Genomic DNA, 16186 nt, shown 5'->3' with positions numbered 1-16186 from the left:
TTTGAATACGTGTGGTCCTCCATGTTTCCTTCTTCAAACTTGCTGGGGCCGGGAAGCGACTTTACCAATTAGGAGCATTAGCAGCACCTGTGAGTTTATCATGTGACAGCGAAAACTTGAAAGGCGGAGCAGTACGTCCTGTATGTCTTTCACCGGCTAACATATTTCAAGATGGCGCATAAATACGGAGTGTCATGTGAATGCAAATGTAAAATTTCAAGCCAATAGGAATAATTGGAATTGATGGTGGTGGCTAATATTTATAAAAAAAAGACAAGTTTGTGAACGGGCACCACCGATTTTGATAATGAACAACTAAACACGTTACACATTGGACATTTTAACGAAAAAAAGCCAAATACCTGAGATGCCAAGTTTTCCCACGTGGAAAGAGGTAAAAATCATTCTGTATGTTTTAAATGCACATTGGTGTGTTGGACAAACGGAGAACGAGTGGCTGGCTGTGTTGCTGAATCTGAAGTGATTGGTTCAACACAGCTTTTAACTCTTTGTCTGTTTTATTCTTCTCAACAGGGACAAAACAGGGAAACTGGCGCTGTCGCCCAAACAGAAAGCCATCTTCTCCCGCTGGGTCCGGCCAGACGAGATCTGCAATAACCCCACCATGATCATGTCTGTGTCCAGCTTCAGCATCAAACAGGTCAGATCAGTGGAGCCAGCCGGATGCTCAACACTTTCTCAACTTTCTTTTATTATTTTGTCGGTCTTTGGCAGGCATTTGATTTTTAACTATTCATATATCGTCATGTTGTGGTTAATTTTGAATGGCATCACTAATGGCTGACAGTCATCAGCCTTTAAGGGGTTTACAATGGAACTAATGCCGTTAATTATGTGCTTGAAAAGTGACAAACTGATTTAATAACAGTCTTCAGATTTTAAATAGTTATAGTGTATTGCCTCTGGAAGCAAGCACCCAAGAGAGAGAGTGATTGTTTACTGGTACAATTATGAACAGTCTATTGAAAACACTCATTTCTGTCAAAAACAAGCCACTGCTGATTACATGACAGACATCCTTTTCATTCCATGGTGGTGGATTCAGCACCGGTGGGGTGTTTTGGGCCCATATGATTTCAGTTTTGGTTTGGTTGACTCGTGCAGCCGTGTCATTCTGAATGTTGATTTAGTACGTTCTGTTTTTACTGGATGTATGAACTTGTTAAAATTCAGACCGTAGAGGGCACCGTGTTCTCACAGATCAGGATCCCTATGGGACAAACAATAGAGAGGATAGACATTGAAATTTGTACTATTTAAATAAACAATATGAAATGTTAAATGTTAAATATATTTTACAATGTATTTTCAATGTATTCTGTAATATGTAAGGAGATTGTCTGGATACAAGGGGTGTGCAAAAATACTGATTTGGATTCAAATCGAGATTCAAGCTCTGCCGATTCAAAATCAATTCTTTTTTTTTTTATATATAATATATATATTGTATGTCTACTGCAGTCATATGAGAGAGAGAGAAAGAGAGAGAGAGAGAGAGACTTTGATGATCCATAGGGAAATTTAAGGTCCCAGTTGCTTACAGACTTCACACACAACATACATCATAACAGGATGATACATACATGGGAAAGTATCTACATCTACATACTGGGAATCAGGTTTTTTTTAATCGAGAATTGTTTTTGAATGGAGAATTGAAAATTGACGAATCAAATCATGACATTTTCTGAAGCGTATACCCCTACTGCATACAAATGCAGCTTTATTACAGGTAAACACACACACACACACACACACACACACACACACACACACATACACACACACACACACACAAAACAGTTATCTTTGACTAGTATAATTAATCCTCTCTCCTTTGTCCAGACGGTGGTGTCTGACTGTTCGTTTGTGGCGTCGCTGGCCATCAGCGCGGCGTACGAGAGGCGCTACAACAAGAAACTCATCACCAGGTACTGTATTTAGCCTTTATGTTTGACGTGTATTTTTTTTTGAAGGCAGATACATGTACATATGGTACATTTTTCACATGAAGTGGCATTATTTTGTGCTTTTGTAAAAATATTCAGCTTATGTTCCATGTATTGTCATATTTTGTCTTAAACAAACAACATTTGATGAGCTTAGTAATTGAAAATGAATTGTAAAACACATTATCTTAACAATGCTTGGAGAACTAATCAGCATCCCATCCATTATACTTGTAGTGAAGAGGATTCCAGCCACATGTAAAAAAATGTATTTGCATACTCATTTGAGTTTCTGAGTTTAAAGTCAGCCCAAATACATTTTTCACATGTTTCCCCTAATTACCAAATATTTGAGACTCTGATTGTCTTATTTCAAATATTCCATAAAAAGCAGCTTCTCACTTTTTAAATAAAAGAAGAAAAAATGGTGTCAGCATATGCATATTTAAAATATTAGGATAACGATAACATCTGACTTTTAGACCCTCGAAAACCAGATGATACATCTCATGGGCTTTATCCTTGTGTGTTACAGCGTCATCTTCCCCCAGAACAGACGAGGGGAACCGGAGTATAACCCCTGTGGGAAGTACATGGTCAAGCTTCACATCAACGGAGTTCCCAGGAAGGTAATAGAGAAATCAGCACAGCCTGTTCACCTGTGGAGCCTGTTCACCTGTAGAGATCAAACACAGCTACAAAACACAGCGTACAGCAGAATATAGAACTTTATAAAGGCATGTTCTACACAATTTTTTTTTGCAAAAGGTGCCAGTAGTGTGTTGGTTTGCAAATAGTCCTCCTTTCCTGTTTGTGAATGGAAGGCATAACTGAGATAATTGATCTATGTTGCTGTCAAATAGTTTTTCACAAAGTGAAGGTGATAAAACTGCCAAAATAATAGGAAAGCAAATCTAACAGAAAGAAAACCTTTAGTGCGTAACATTTTGATATTAATGAAAGTCCGCTACATTCAAGCCGTTGCCAAATGAGTTGCTGCAAAGCTAATTAAGACTCTCAGCTCCACACAACTCTCTCTGTGGTTCTCAGTATGACTGTGTTCACAAGATTGTGGCGTCTGGTAAATTTCCCCTCTTAGAAACTCAAGTGAAGATAATGACCTCTTCTGAAGAGTCAATGAGGTTTTTTTTTAATTCTCCGTGTCCTCCTTGGCTACTAGCAACTGCATCAAGGAGGGAGGGAGGGGGGTGGGTATCACATGGACGTGCCGACACTGTTGTTGCCATGACTTAGAATTCCTATGTGGGGGGACAGAATCTACGCACTATAGCTTTAATTTGCAGAAATGTGTATTGCGTATTATCAGGCAGCTTAATTAATTAAAAATGCAAAGCAAAACATCAGTTTTTATTAAGTTAATAACAGTTTCATTGATTTATTATTCATCAAATATATCTTAATTTTTCAACGCAGGTTTAAAATTCTTCTCCTATTCACATATACTAAATTCACACACACACACACACACACACACACACACACACACACACACACACACACACACACACACAACACACACACACACACACAGGATTTAGACTGTTAACTGAGTTTCACTCCAACTCATCTGCACAACCGGCCTATGCCCCCCCCCCCCCCCCCCGCAGGTGATTATAGACGACTACCTGCCGGTGGATCATAACGGGGAGCTGCTGTGCTCCTACTCCAGCAACAGGAACGAGCTCTGGGTCTCCCTGATAGAGAAGGCCTACATGAAGGTGATGGGAGGCTACGACTTCCCCGGCTCCAACTCGGTGAGTGAAGGTGGAGAAACCAGGAGATGCAACTATTTCTTTTTTCTTTTTCAAGCTACCTAAAGTCCACCACTAGAAGACCCAGATATAAATGTGATCAAAGAAATAATTTGGAGCAGGGATTTTCAAAGAATGAGGAGCAAAAATCTGTGTGACAAAGCTCCAAAATTTTAAGTAGAATTTTATTCAGAGAGTCATTTATGTATCTTTTGTTAAATTAGACAGACTTGGCAAGTCTAAATGTTTGTAATCAAACACATCTGAGTCACTTCCAGGTCTTAAAAGGTTTTGGGAACTGCTCAAAATCTGCAAAATAGGCTTTTAAAACTATTGGAAGGCATATATTGGTCAGCCCCTCTCAGCAGACATAATATTCAATGCAAACCAAAGTCTGATGTTTGTCGAGCAGTTTGGTCTTTGGTGGAAAAACTCTATTATATTTGTTCTCTGTTACAGAACATCGATCTGCACGCGCTCACCGGCTGGATCCCCGAACGCATCGCCATGCACTCAGACAATCAGTCATTCAGCAAGGACGACACTTTCCGTATGCTCTACCAGAGGTGAGAAACACACAAGCATGCACAGAAAAAGTTATTCCCTTGTTTACGTTTTTTCCTCACACTTCCTCTCTCCTTGTGTGCCTTTCTGTCTCTTAAGTTTCCTTGTCCTCTTAACTCCTTCTTTTTCCCTCTGAACATGGGGCCTAATCTCTGCCTTTGTTCTCTTATCTCTCGCTCCCTGTTGCTAGGTTTCACAGGGGTGACGTCCTTGTCACCACGGCAACGGGGGTGATGACAGAGGAAGAGGGGGAGAAATGGGGTTTAGTGCCAACACATGCCTACGCCGTTCTTGACATCAGGGATCACAAGGTCAGAATAAATTAAAGTAGCATTAGTGTGTCAGCATGCACTTCTCTATTTATCCTTAAAGGGTATATGGAAATCATAAGCTTTAAATATACATTTGGATCACAGCGATGGATGTTAGTAGTGAACGACGTGATGGTAAAGTGAGTGTCACCCACCTCTAGGGCTGGGTTAAACTAACTGATTCTTCAATAAAAGTCTATCTTTCTTTGAGTGATCTGAAATCCATTAATAAAATCCCAAAATTGATCTTTTAATATATTAATATAAAGTAAGTCCTGTTATGTATTAAGTACTTAAAACCTTTTTTTGTCCGTTCTTAATGTAAACAATAACCTGGTGCGTTGTAACAAATATTTGAGGGTTGCTTCTTGCTTTTAAATCTACAGCATCATTTCTCTGAGAATCTGTTTTGTATCTAGGGCTGGGCGATATGGAGAAAATTAAATATCATAATATTTTTGACCAAATACCTCAATATCGATGCCACAATGATATTGTAGTGTTGACTATTGGGGCTTTCACAAAATATTTACACAAGGAGATTTTTGATAAATAATCATCAGTAAAGTGGATATAATGACTAAGTGGGTAAAGGCTAATAATACATAAGAATAACACTTACAGCAGTCTGGTAAGTTCAGAAAATGACTTTACTGTGTCACTTTACTGTAACGCAGCCTTTAAAACCAGGAAATGACAACACTTATGCCATATTACGATGTCCAAAATCTAAGACAATATCTACCTTTGTCTCAAATCACTATATCGATGTAATAATGATATATTGCCCAGCTCTATTTGAATCCGACCAAATTGGTTTTGTAAATGAAATTTACATTTTTCTAACCTAATTGATATTGAATCGAAAATGAAATCGGAATCGAATCGATTCGGGAAATCTTTGGCTATACCAAGCCCTTCCCCCCACCCAAATGAAAGCTGTTCACTCAGTAGACTCCACAGCCTGTCTGGCCATCTTCTGCATCTACTTACTTTTCAATATTTATGGTCACAGGTTAATATAATTTATATTATGCTACCGACTCTTGCTTCATTACTCTAATTACACATTCAATTTAATTTTAACGTCACTTACACTGCAATATTGTTTCTCGTATCATGGCAACCGCACTTTAAAACACCTTTATTTGACGCCATTTTGCTTCCTTTCAGTCTACCATATTATCATTGTCTATTGTTTGCCTGTATTTCTTGTGTGTTTACTTGTTTGTGTGTTTTTGTTTTTTTTGCTGTTATTGAAGAAAATGCTGCTGCTGTAATAACAAAATGTCCCCGTTGTGGGAGGAATAAAGTATCTAAACTAATCTAATCTAAGTGCCATCATGTCTGCGGGTGTTGTTCTTATAGGGAATGCGTTTCCTGCAGCTGAAGAATCCGTGGAGTCACCTGCGGTGGAAGGGTCGCTACAGCGAGCGCGACGAGAAGAACTGGACACCCGGACTCCTCAAGTACCTCAACTTTGACCCCAAAACAGCACAGAAGTTTGACAATGGTATTCCCGTTTCTTTTCCTAAATGCAACACCTACATTATGGACAGAAAACCCTTTTAGCTCCTACCCCTAAAATGTTCCATTGTGTCTTATTTGGTGCTGTTGCTCATTGTGACAAATGGTGGAGCATCAATCAAATCACAAAAATAAAATACAAACTCAGCGAAATTTGCCTTTTTTATATTATCCAATGTCAGTTCTTAGTTAGTCTATATCCGTTGATTTGATTGATGCAATCCGGTGATTGCTCCTGTGCTGCAGGAGATTTCGCCGGATGCACGTATTTTCTGTTTCCTTCCGCTTTCTTTGTGTTGGAATGTTAACCCTCCTGTTGTCCTCGGGTCAGATTCGACCCCTTTACAAAATGTCTATATCTGAAATATGAGTTTCTTTCTAACCAAATTACCACAAAAAATGGATTGGATTCCATACAACGCTCTTTACAGATACAATTGATCACTTTCATTCCTGACTTACATTCCTCGCCCATGGTGATTCTGATTGGTTTAAAGAAATGCCATTATCCCAGAGCACGTTTCCCTCCCATCCCTGAATGCTATGTGGAGTAGCCAGACCCTCCTTCACCACGCTTTAGATGACGGTCTGGCAAAGCAAGACTATTTCTTACTGTGTCAGCTTTGCAATTAGTCAAATTTTGATTGTGATTTTTATTTTGGCTCTTAATAAAATGTATTGGAGAAAAACAGTTATTTTGCACATTACGTTTTGCATGTCAACTCTTATTTTGTCTTGTGATCTGTGTGACACTCACACTTTCACCCCTCCCGAAGGCTAAACTCGCTCAGCTAAAAGTCAGCGAGGTCCTGCTCGTGGTACCTGGTGGCATTTAAAAATCACCGCGAGGAAAGATGGAGGGAGGAAGAGAAGCAAGAAGGGGAGAGCAAATTCCGTTCTGTCGGCACAGTTGGGAATTGAGGAATCTGACATGTGGCAGAGACATCTTTCCAAATGTCCATGAGTAATTGTGTTAAATAATGTTATTTCACATTGACCAAAATAATTGTGATTTATGATTTTTATTTTTTTTCCACAATCGAGCAGCCCTACTGCGTCATAGTGGTATTATTTAAAACATGAGGGATGGGGCATCCGAGCCGAGGTACAATCCCCAGCCGTGGGGCTTCTGATATAGCAGGGCGCTCCTTCAAATACTAATCATACACGTATTTTGCTCCGTGTTGCTCTCCAGGTGTTTTCTGGATCGCATGGGAGGACCTTTGTCAGTACTATGATGTCATCTACCTGAGCTGGAACCCCGCCCTGTTCAAAGAGTCCTCCTGTATTCACAGGTGTGTGTGTGTGTGTGTGTGTGTGTGTGCAGACGAGAGACAGAGGGAAAGATCCAGAAGGTCATTTAGTCTTTATTATTTGTGACATGACTACTCAGGTTTTTATTTCCATCTAAATGTAAAAAAGGGGGAAGGTTCATTCTGATACAAACATTACAGATGTGTTGTACTAACTTCAAATATAATTACAACTCTGGATTGTTTTTGTTGACTTTACATTTGTGAAACAGCTTTAAGACACAGACTAAGAACTCAAAGGGAAGTTTTTAAGTTTTGGATTCCTTTTATATTTCCTGCTATCAAGTTTGATCATGTATATTTGTTGAATGTAAATTATCTTCAACATAAGAGCTGTCACAACAACACATACAGTGTGTATATATGCTGAGGGCTGTGGTGTGTGTCCCGTCTGCAGCAGCTGGGATGGGAAGCAGGGCCCGGTGAAGGACGTCTACAGTCTGGCCAACAATCCCCAGTACAAGCTGGAGGTCCAGTGTCCAACGGGGGGGGCTGCTGTGTGGGTGCTGCTCACCAGACACATCACTGACAAGGTAGGCACGCAGAGCTGGGAGATATTAACAAAGTCATTTCATGTTACATTTGTGTGTTAATGTTATATTGGAAGGTCGCACTTTTATCTAATGCCTGTTTTTTTTTTGTTCAGGACGATTTTGCACAAAACAGAGAGTTTATCACTCTTGTTGTTTACAAGACGGATGGGAAGAAGGTTTACTACCCAGGTAAGGTTTGATATACTGTATATCTGAGAACAGTAGTTCCCAAAGAGGGGGAAGGGGACTGAGTATATAGGGCAAGATTGTGAGAAGGGTGCCCACAAAGGTACTAAAATGAATAGCGGTGGATGTGAGGAAGGGCCCATAGAGGATGCCTGAGTGCAGGGTCCAGAATCTTGTGCAACGCCCTTGGTCACACACACCAGGTCAGAGGCCCGGAAGAGAAATAACTATAGTCCATCACAAACCCCCAATCTCTCTGATACATGACTCTACTCACAAAGAAATAAAATGCCACCAACAAACCTTTTACTTTCATGAAAAACAGGCACAGGAATTTAAAGCTATAGTGTGTAGTTTCTGTCATAGTTTCTGTCGCCCCCATGAGGAATTGCAATAAAACTGTCCCCCCCAACCCTCCACGCAGTTTCAAAAAGCCAAGAAGGACATGGAGAGATAAAAAAAAACATGATGGACTTATTATCTTTAAAAGTCACCGGACACCACAATCTTCTGAACAAAGGCATACTGAAAAATACAGAGAGAGTTAAGTGGAGTCCTAATTAGCTCTGCAGCAACTCATATGGCAACGGCTTTTATTATCATCAAAAAGTTAGGCACTAAAGCTTAAAGAAAAACTCAGCCGTGTTGGTTGTTCACTATGAATGAACTGCTCTGGTTCCCTCCACAGCGGACCCCCCTCCTTACATCGATGGCATCCGCATCAACAGCCCGCACTACCTGACCAAGATGAAGCTGACCAGCGCAGGAACACACACCTTCACACTGGTGGTTTCCCAGTACGAGAAGCAGAACACCATCAACTACACACTGCGGGTGAGGAAGACTTTCGTATTAACTTTTTCTAATCTCCACTTTTCGTGATCAGCCAAAACAAACAAACAAACAAAACAAAATTGCATTACGACAAACACATAATTCATCCACATCTGACTGCTACAAGCTCTCTCTCTATCTCGCTCTCTCTCTTGCTTTCTCTTTCTCTCTCCTCCCCCCTCTCCCTCTCTGTTTCTCTCTCTCTCTCCACCAATCCAACAACACTCTCCCCTCACCTCAGATCAGTGTTTCTTTGAAAATTCCCTGGAGAGTATCTGACTCATCTCTCTCTCTCTCTCTCTCTCTCTCTCTCTCTCTCTCTCTCTCGTTTGCTGAGTTTCCACTAGAGATCAAAGCAGGAAACATGATTTCTTTTCTGATGTTTCTTTCACCAAAGCAGCGCTGATATGAAAGCCTTATTTTGTGTGCAGATAGTCATGAATAAATGAACAGAGATGTCCGTCATTTGGAAACATGTCACACTATTGTCTTACAAATTTGCCAATAACAAAGAAGCAATATTAAGAAGATTTTTTTTTGTTCTTTGCTCAATAGCTTGTTTCTTCTGCTCTTTAATTCACCAGCTTTTGCCTCAGCACATTAGCTGTTACAACTTATATTTCCCTCTATCTGGTTTATACAACTCCCTCTCTGGTCTTACACCCAACATTGATCTTCTGTTTATTCCAACCTCATCTGCCTATTATTTCTTTTGTCAGACCAGTTAATGTACATTTAAAACAACAGGTTGTTTCTCTCCGTAGGTGTACTCCGGATGCAAATTCTCCTTCTCCAAGATCCCAAATCCCTTCACTCAAACCAAAAGGGTATGTTATTCACACACTCACCTACAAGTAGGTGGACATAGGAAACAATCCAATCACGATTTTATTTATTTATTTGTTTATTTATTGTGGTTTGTATCCTATCATCTATTGGATTGAACCTCTGTGAGTCGATCCTGAAATCACTTACAAGCTCAGAGAACAAAGTGACACAAAGCAGGGTTCAGTTCACAATGTTTTAAAGGTTTTATGAGAAACACAGGGATATATTTATATATATTTCCTAACAATCACTCCATACACGTAGATGACATGGGAGTAGATAGAAAAGAAAGAGGGTCCATAGGAGAGGAGGATTGGTCACGCAGATAAACCATCAGGACGGGGTTTTATATCATAAAATAATTTAAGAAAATTCTGACACAAGATTTGTTTTATTAAACCTATAGTGCGTAGATTCTGTCTCTCTCTCTTTCTGTCTTTTCAATAGAAAGTCTCTGTCTTTTCTCCAGAAAGTCTCTGTCTTCTCTCCAGAAAGTCTCTGTCTTTTCTATAGACAGTCTCTGTCTTTTCTCCAGAAAGTCTGTCTTTTCTCCAGAAAGTCTCTGTCTTTTCTCCAGAAAGTCTCTCTTTTCTACAGAAAGTTGCCAGATTTTTTGCTAGTTGTTGCTTTTTTTCGCTGATGGGGTCTGAAAAGTTGTTAAGTTGGCAACACTGGGCGTGAAAGAAATCTTCACGGCTGCGCATGTGAAACCTTAGCAACAGCTGTTAGAGGGAGAAGCCTGTACGAAATAGAATAAAAGGTTACGCACTAAAGCTTTAAGATAACGTCAAATCAGACATGTCACATAGAGGTTATGCTAATAAAAGTCGCAACACAATATAATCAAAAGGTTTAATACATAATAGTATAAGGAAATTATTTAACAAGCTATATTTTTATTTAGATAACGTCAAATTACACAAAGCATAGAATATATGCTAATATAAAACAATAAAAAAAAACAGTCTTGAAGGGAAACCTAACTCTGATTGGTGATGGGACAGAAATGGGAGGGAAGTGTTACAGCTTATGATACAAATTTAACATTTGGAGAATTAGAGGCTTTGTTTCTCTGTATGTTACGTATTCACAACACACACATAATTCGTTTGACAGTGCCCTTTAATCTTTAGTCATTGTGTTTGCCCCCCCCCCCCATGCTGTCCTCAGATCAACGGCCAGTGGAAGGGGCCGAGCGCTGGAGGCTGTGGGAACTATAAGGACTCCTACAAACACAACCCCATCTATCAGATCAACCTGGAGCGGCCGGGACCGCTGCTCGTCGAGCTCCGAGGATCCAGGTCATGATGAACTGATACATTAGGCTGATATCTGCACCTTACTGTCTACATGATTCCTATAAGAAGCAGACATACAGCTTCACATCTGAGTGTAAACATTGTAATTTCCCCTTGCGGGATTAATGAAGTATACATTATTATTATTATTATTATAATAACCGATTGAATTAGAATGTATTTTGCTACATTGTTATAAATGTATTTTAATACAGGAAATGACTTTACTAACCCCTCGGCCCTTTAATAGCTGACCATGTGTTTCTGAGCCTGAAGTTATGCCCTTATAATTTTTAGGAGCACCCATGATGCTTTATAGCAGTCAACAAACCAATCCTGGCAGGAAAAAAAACCCCGATATTTATAGTTTGTACAAAACAGAATGTCTGGATTAAGATGTAGCTTCCCCTTTTTAACATTTAGCTGGATATTAAAACCTAATTTCACTTCAGTTGAAATGAATCTGTCCAACTTACTAAAGGACTCATTTACAGGATGACTCAGTGACATTCCCCACTGTGGCATTAACTCTAAATTATTAAATTATCTTCTGGATCTTTTTCTCTGTCTGGCTTTCTCTCTCTCTCTCACACACACACCAGGATGACTCAGTGATTTCAGTGTTTTCAATTCTCACACTGGCCTGTAAAATGAAAAATATTTTAAACAAATGAATAATAAATCTGGTTTTGTGTCTGTGTGTGTGTGTGTGTGTGTGCGTGTGTGCAGGCAGTACAGCGTTGGTTTTGAGATGGTGACGGTGTCGATGGTGGGGGATCCAGGCCCGGCTGCCTTCCAGAAAAAGACCAGTGGAGATTACAGGTAAACGCAAATACTGCGAGCTAAGAGGGGGTAACCCCAGATCCATTTCTTGGTGCATTGCCGCTACCAACTGTTGATCTGGCAACAGGGTGAAACCATCAGAGAGGATGTATATCGAGTGACCCGCCTGCTTGTTTACATACCTGTGTCCTTGTCCTTGGTGCATGTGCTTCTAGAGTGTAAAACTGAAGCCAAATGAATATTTGAAAATTTACAAGAAAGCAAATTCAATAGAGGCTTGATTTAGATAGTGGCAATACAAAAAAACAGAAATAGCTGAGAGTCACATGCACATTAGGTAGCTTTTACACTTATAGTTCGGTAGACTCTGCAGCTTGGGAGTAACGTTGCAACATTGCTTCAGTGCTTAGTTTTTGCTGTCAACTCGTCTTCAATGTATAGTTTTTAATGTGTACTATAGCCCGACCACTAAAAATATTTGGTTATTTAAAAATCCGATATGCCGATATATATATTTTTTTTAAATCCAGAAAAGCGTTTTCCCTAACATTAGTTATTTATGAGTTCTCACTAAAATAATTTGTTTTATTGTCACAACAAAACAGAGGAACATCAACATATATTAAAGTTATGATAAATTAAATGTATAAAAATACAAACTTAAGATATGAAACTTTAAGTACTTTGAACAAAAACACATTATCAAAAATAATAATCAGTGTTGTCAACAGGGACGTTGCAGAGCGCCCTCTGGTGGACAGACTATGCAACGCCAACACTCAGAACTTGGTTGACAGTCCGTTTTTATTTTTCATTTATCAGAATAATTTATTTGTCATTATAAATGATTCTAATGAATGAATATTTAAAAAGAAAATCCAATTTAAAAAAAAAGTTCTTCTTATAAATCTGCCTTAATAAATGCCTAACATCAATCAGGAAATGCCTAATATCAGCCTATAGTATCGGCCCGGCTCTACGGCATACACAAATTGATCGAAATGAGCTTTTGGTTTCCTGAGATCCATGTGGTAACATTTTGCCTTCCCCACGAGTGAACGACGCTAAAGCATGTGGGCTCCGGCGGGACTCCATGCTGCCTTCAGGTACACCCAGTTAAACGAATGGTGCACTCAATAGCACCTCTAAAAAAAATAGAGATACTCCAACTGTTGTTGCAAAATACCCTTCTGCCATGTAGTTGGGGGGGGAAAAAAAACAATGTTTAAATCGAATTTTGACATTGAAATTCTTAAAAGCCAAAAACCTTAAAAGTCAAATTAAATCGTGGATTCGGAGATTCGTGACACCCCCTAATAATTTAAGATTCAGTCAAAGAAATGGGAGTTGGAAAAGAGTGAGGTGTTCTACAAATTAGTCCGATCATTTAGCCATTTTATCTTTTTCTGCTAGGTCGTCTCCCCCTCTGAACTGATGCATTTTAACTCTCCTTTCGCAGGTGTGGCTTCTGCTACATGGATGTGGACTACGTCCCAGCAGGCCTCTACAATGTCATCCCCACCACCTTCCTGCCCAAACAGGAAGGACCCTTCTTCTTGGACTTTGCCAGCACCTCGCCCCTCAAGGTCTCCCAGCTGCAGTGAAAACAGAGCTGCAGCGAGGACGGGGGCTGGGAGAGAGGTACTTGCAAGGGCATCATGGGATGTCGCTGATCCTGTACTCTGGATGGGACGAAGGCCTCGATTAAACACATTAAAGACCACAGAATGTCTCACAGCCTCTCCCCACTCCTCTTGCTGAAACCTTTTGCCGGGGACGGATTGTGGGCTCGACGATACCGCGCAGTTATGGTGACGGAATAAATTATTAGTGAGGAATTATCAGGAGGAGCTTCAGCTTGGATTGAAATCCATCAACTTTGAAGGTGTTTTGAGACAGAATAAATTTTAAAGGACAAAGCAACATAGCGCTTTTCCATTACATGGTACCTGCTCGACTCACCTCGACGAGGGCTGGGCAATATATCGATGGTGTATCGATATCGCGATATGAGACTAGATATCATCTTATTTTTCAGATATATCGTAATATGATAAGTGTTGTCTTTTCCTGGTTTCAAAGGCTGCATTACAGTAAAGTGATGTCATTTTCTGAACTTAGCTAACTGTTGTAGCTGTTCTATTATTTACCTTTACCCACTTTTATCATTTCTGGAGAATATTTATCAAAAACAATATTGTGTGAATAACTTTTTCTCAAAGCACCAATAGTCAACATTACAATATCGACATCAAGGTATTTGGTTAAGAATATCGTGATATTTGATTTTCTGTATATCGCCCAGCCCTAACCTCGACTCTACTCGCCTTTTTTGGTTTTACATTACGATAAAAAACGTCCCTGGTACCCGCCAACAGGTCCTTTTTTTTTATTTTTTATAAACCTGCAGACTACTGATTGGTCGGAGAGAATCGTCACTAATCACTGCGTCTTCCTTGCTAGCGACAAGTCGGGGGTGTCCTAAACAATCCTGCCGTGTTTAACCCTTGTATTGTCCTCACTCCGGGACCCTCTCGTGTCCCTCGGGTCAAACTGACCCGGGACTTATTTGGGGTTTTAAAAACAATTCAGAAATAAAATTTTACTTCATAATCTATCAACAAATATTGTCTTTATCTTAATTTTAAACAGCTGAGATAACATATGTTTAGGGAATGCATCAGTCTCTACTAGAACACAATTAAAAATGGAATTGGGGTTCGCTTTTTGTCATAAGCTTATAATTCATGTTAAAAATCCACTATGGAAACAACATAAGTGTCATATCCAGAATAATTTTTTGAATTGAGTCAGGAAAACATGTTTATCACAGAAAATAAGGTAAGGACGCTGATTTCAGGTAGAAAAAAATTTAACTTGGACCATTTTTCTTCTTGTAAAAATTTGAAATGGGTCGACTTGACGTGAATTTAATACAAGGGTTAAACATAACACTGATATAGGGAAATGGGACAATTTGACCTGAGGACAACACAAGGGTTAAATAGTTTAGCCAGCTGTGGGTTTTTTTAGCTTCTTTTGGGACAAAATTTGGCTTCTCGCTAGTTACGGCCACATGCCAAGAATAAAAAGCAACACACCTTTTTCACGCTCTTAGTGTGTGTCGCGTTAGGTCACGGCCGTTTGCTGCTACGACGACCAGCCACGCTCGTCTCACGCGTGAGGCGGTGTTAAATCTGCGATGGAAAATGGAGGACGGGGCAGCGCGCTCGAGCTGAGCAGAGCTGGTACTCGCAGCGGGTCAGCGCCAATAGTGACAGAGAGCGCAACAGCGTGGTTCCTGAAGGGCAAATCCCATTCATTTTCTCCATAAGGGTTTTGATTATTAGCCATGATGGGGCTGGATGGCTTGTTTCCACGCTGAACACTCTTCATATAAGCATTTAATGCAACATCAATGGAGCAATTAAACGGGAAAATCACCCCTGGAACCGAAGCCGTTCAAAAAGCAGGTCTGTAAGAAAGACAGCGTTACTAAGGAGAATCAACATCATTGTTCTGATCAAACGGTTAAATCTGGTCTCATGAGAGAATAGTGGTCATGAGACTACATCCTGGACTGGACAGGGTGCGGAGATGTAACAGGGTTTTAAAATGAGCACCGGCCACCAGCTATGAGCCGCACCAATTGGCTTCGAAGCGAAATCTTTTCAGGTTCTGTTTTGCTGCAACCAACGCCTCAAGAACAATCTAAATACTTAGTCGTGCTTGGAATTTCACAAATGTATGAAGGCTATTTGGAGATTTGTTTTCCTCACAAAGGGAAATGAAGTTCCTCACAGAACTGGGAGAACATCTGTCCACGTACTATTTCATGGTTCGGGCCCCTTAACTCCAGCTGCAAAAGATTGTTATTCTACAGTATAAAATTAGATTAGAGATCAGTGTTGGGTCAACAGTTGGTGTTTGTCCCTTTCCTGTTACAACACGACTATGCCCCCATGCACAAAGCCAGCTCCGTAAAGAAAGAGTCTATCCAGCCTTAAACTCAAAGCCATCCAACATGAGCCACACCCGATCACTGGACCTGGTCCTGGACCTTGTGGCTCAATGGGAGCAAATCCCTGCAGCAGGTTCAGCATCTGATGGAAAGAGCTGAAACCAGAAGACTGGAGGCTGACAGGCAGCAGATCAACCCTCCTGCTGTCCTCCGGTCAATTTGACCCCTTTAAAAAATGTCTATATCCGAAATATGGGTTTATTTTTAACCATATTACCACAAAAAAATGGATTGGATTCCTTCCAA

The 16186-nt window shown here is 40.1% G+C and overlaps 1 protein-coding gene across 2 annotated transcripts in view; it reads left to right on the top strand.

Annotated features, from left to right (window-relative positions):
* The window catches only part of capn7 (calpain 7), a 23101-nt gene that overhangs the window by 5740 nt on the left and 1175 nt on the right, over positions 1 to 16186 (top strand). Inside the window, exons 7-21 of one of the 2 annotated variants that reach the window (XM_032518869.1) lie at positions 535 to 661; positions 1867 to 1952; positions 2506 to 2599; positions 3599 to 3745; positions 4202 to 4308; positions 4497 to 4617; positions 5986 to 6130; positions 7340 to 7439; positions 7855 to 7990; positions 8104 to 8179; positions 8865 to 9010; positions 9775 to 9837; positions 11009 to 11139; positions 11866 to 11958; positions 13379 to 13560. In XM_032518869.1, the coding sequence (XP_032374760.1) occupies positions 535 to 661; positions 1867 to 1952; positions 2506 to 2599; positions 3599 to 3745; positions 4202 to 4308; positions 4497 to 4617; positions 5986 to 6130; positions 7340 to 7439; positions 7855 to 7990; positions 8104 to 8179; positions 8865 to 9010; positions 9775 to 9837; positions 11009 to 11139; positions 11866 to 11958; positions 13379 to 13523 (1717 nt within the window). In that variant the 3' untranslated portion in view covers positions 13524 to 13560. Of the gene's footprint in view, positions 1 to 534; positions 662 to 1866; positions 1953 to 2505; positions 2600 to 3598; positions 3746 to 4201; positions 4309 to 4496; positions 4618 to 5985; positions 6131 to 7339; positions 7440 to 7854; positions 7991 to 8103; positions 8180 to 8864; positions 9011 to 9774; positions 9838 to 11008; positions 11140 to 11865; positions 11959 to 13378; positions 16161 to 16186 lie in introns of those variants that run through there. The other variant, XM_032518868.1, reaches the window with a different exon arrangement.

The sequence above is a fragment of the Etheostoma spectabile genome, chromosome 6, assembly GCF_008692095.1.
Source record: "Etheostoma spectabile isolate EspeVRDwgs_2016 chromosome 6, UIUC_Espe_1.0, whole genome shotgun sequence".
Lineage (NCBI taxonomy): Eukaryota > Metazoa > Chordata > Actinopteri > Perciformes > Percidae > Etheostoma > Etheostoma spectabile.
This window is presented reverse-complemented; position numbering and strand designations above follow the sequence as displayed.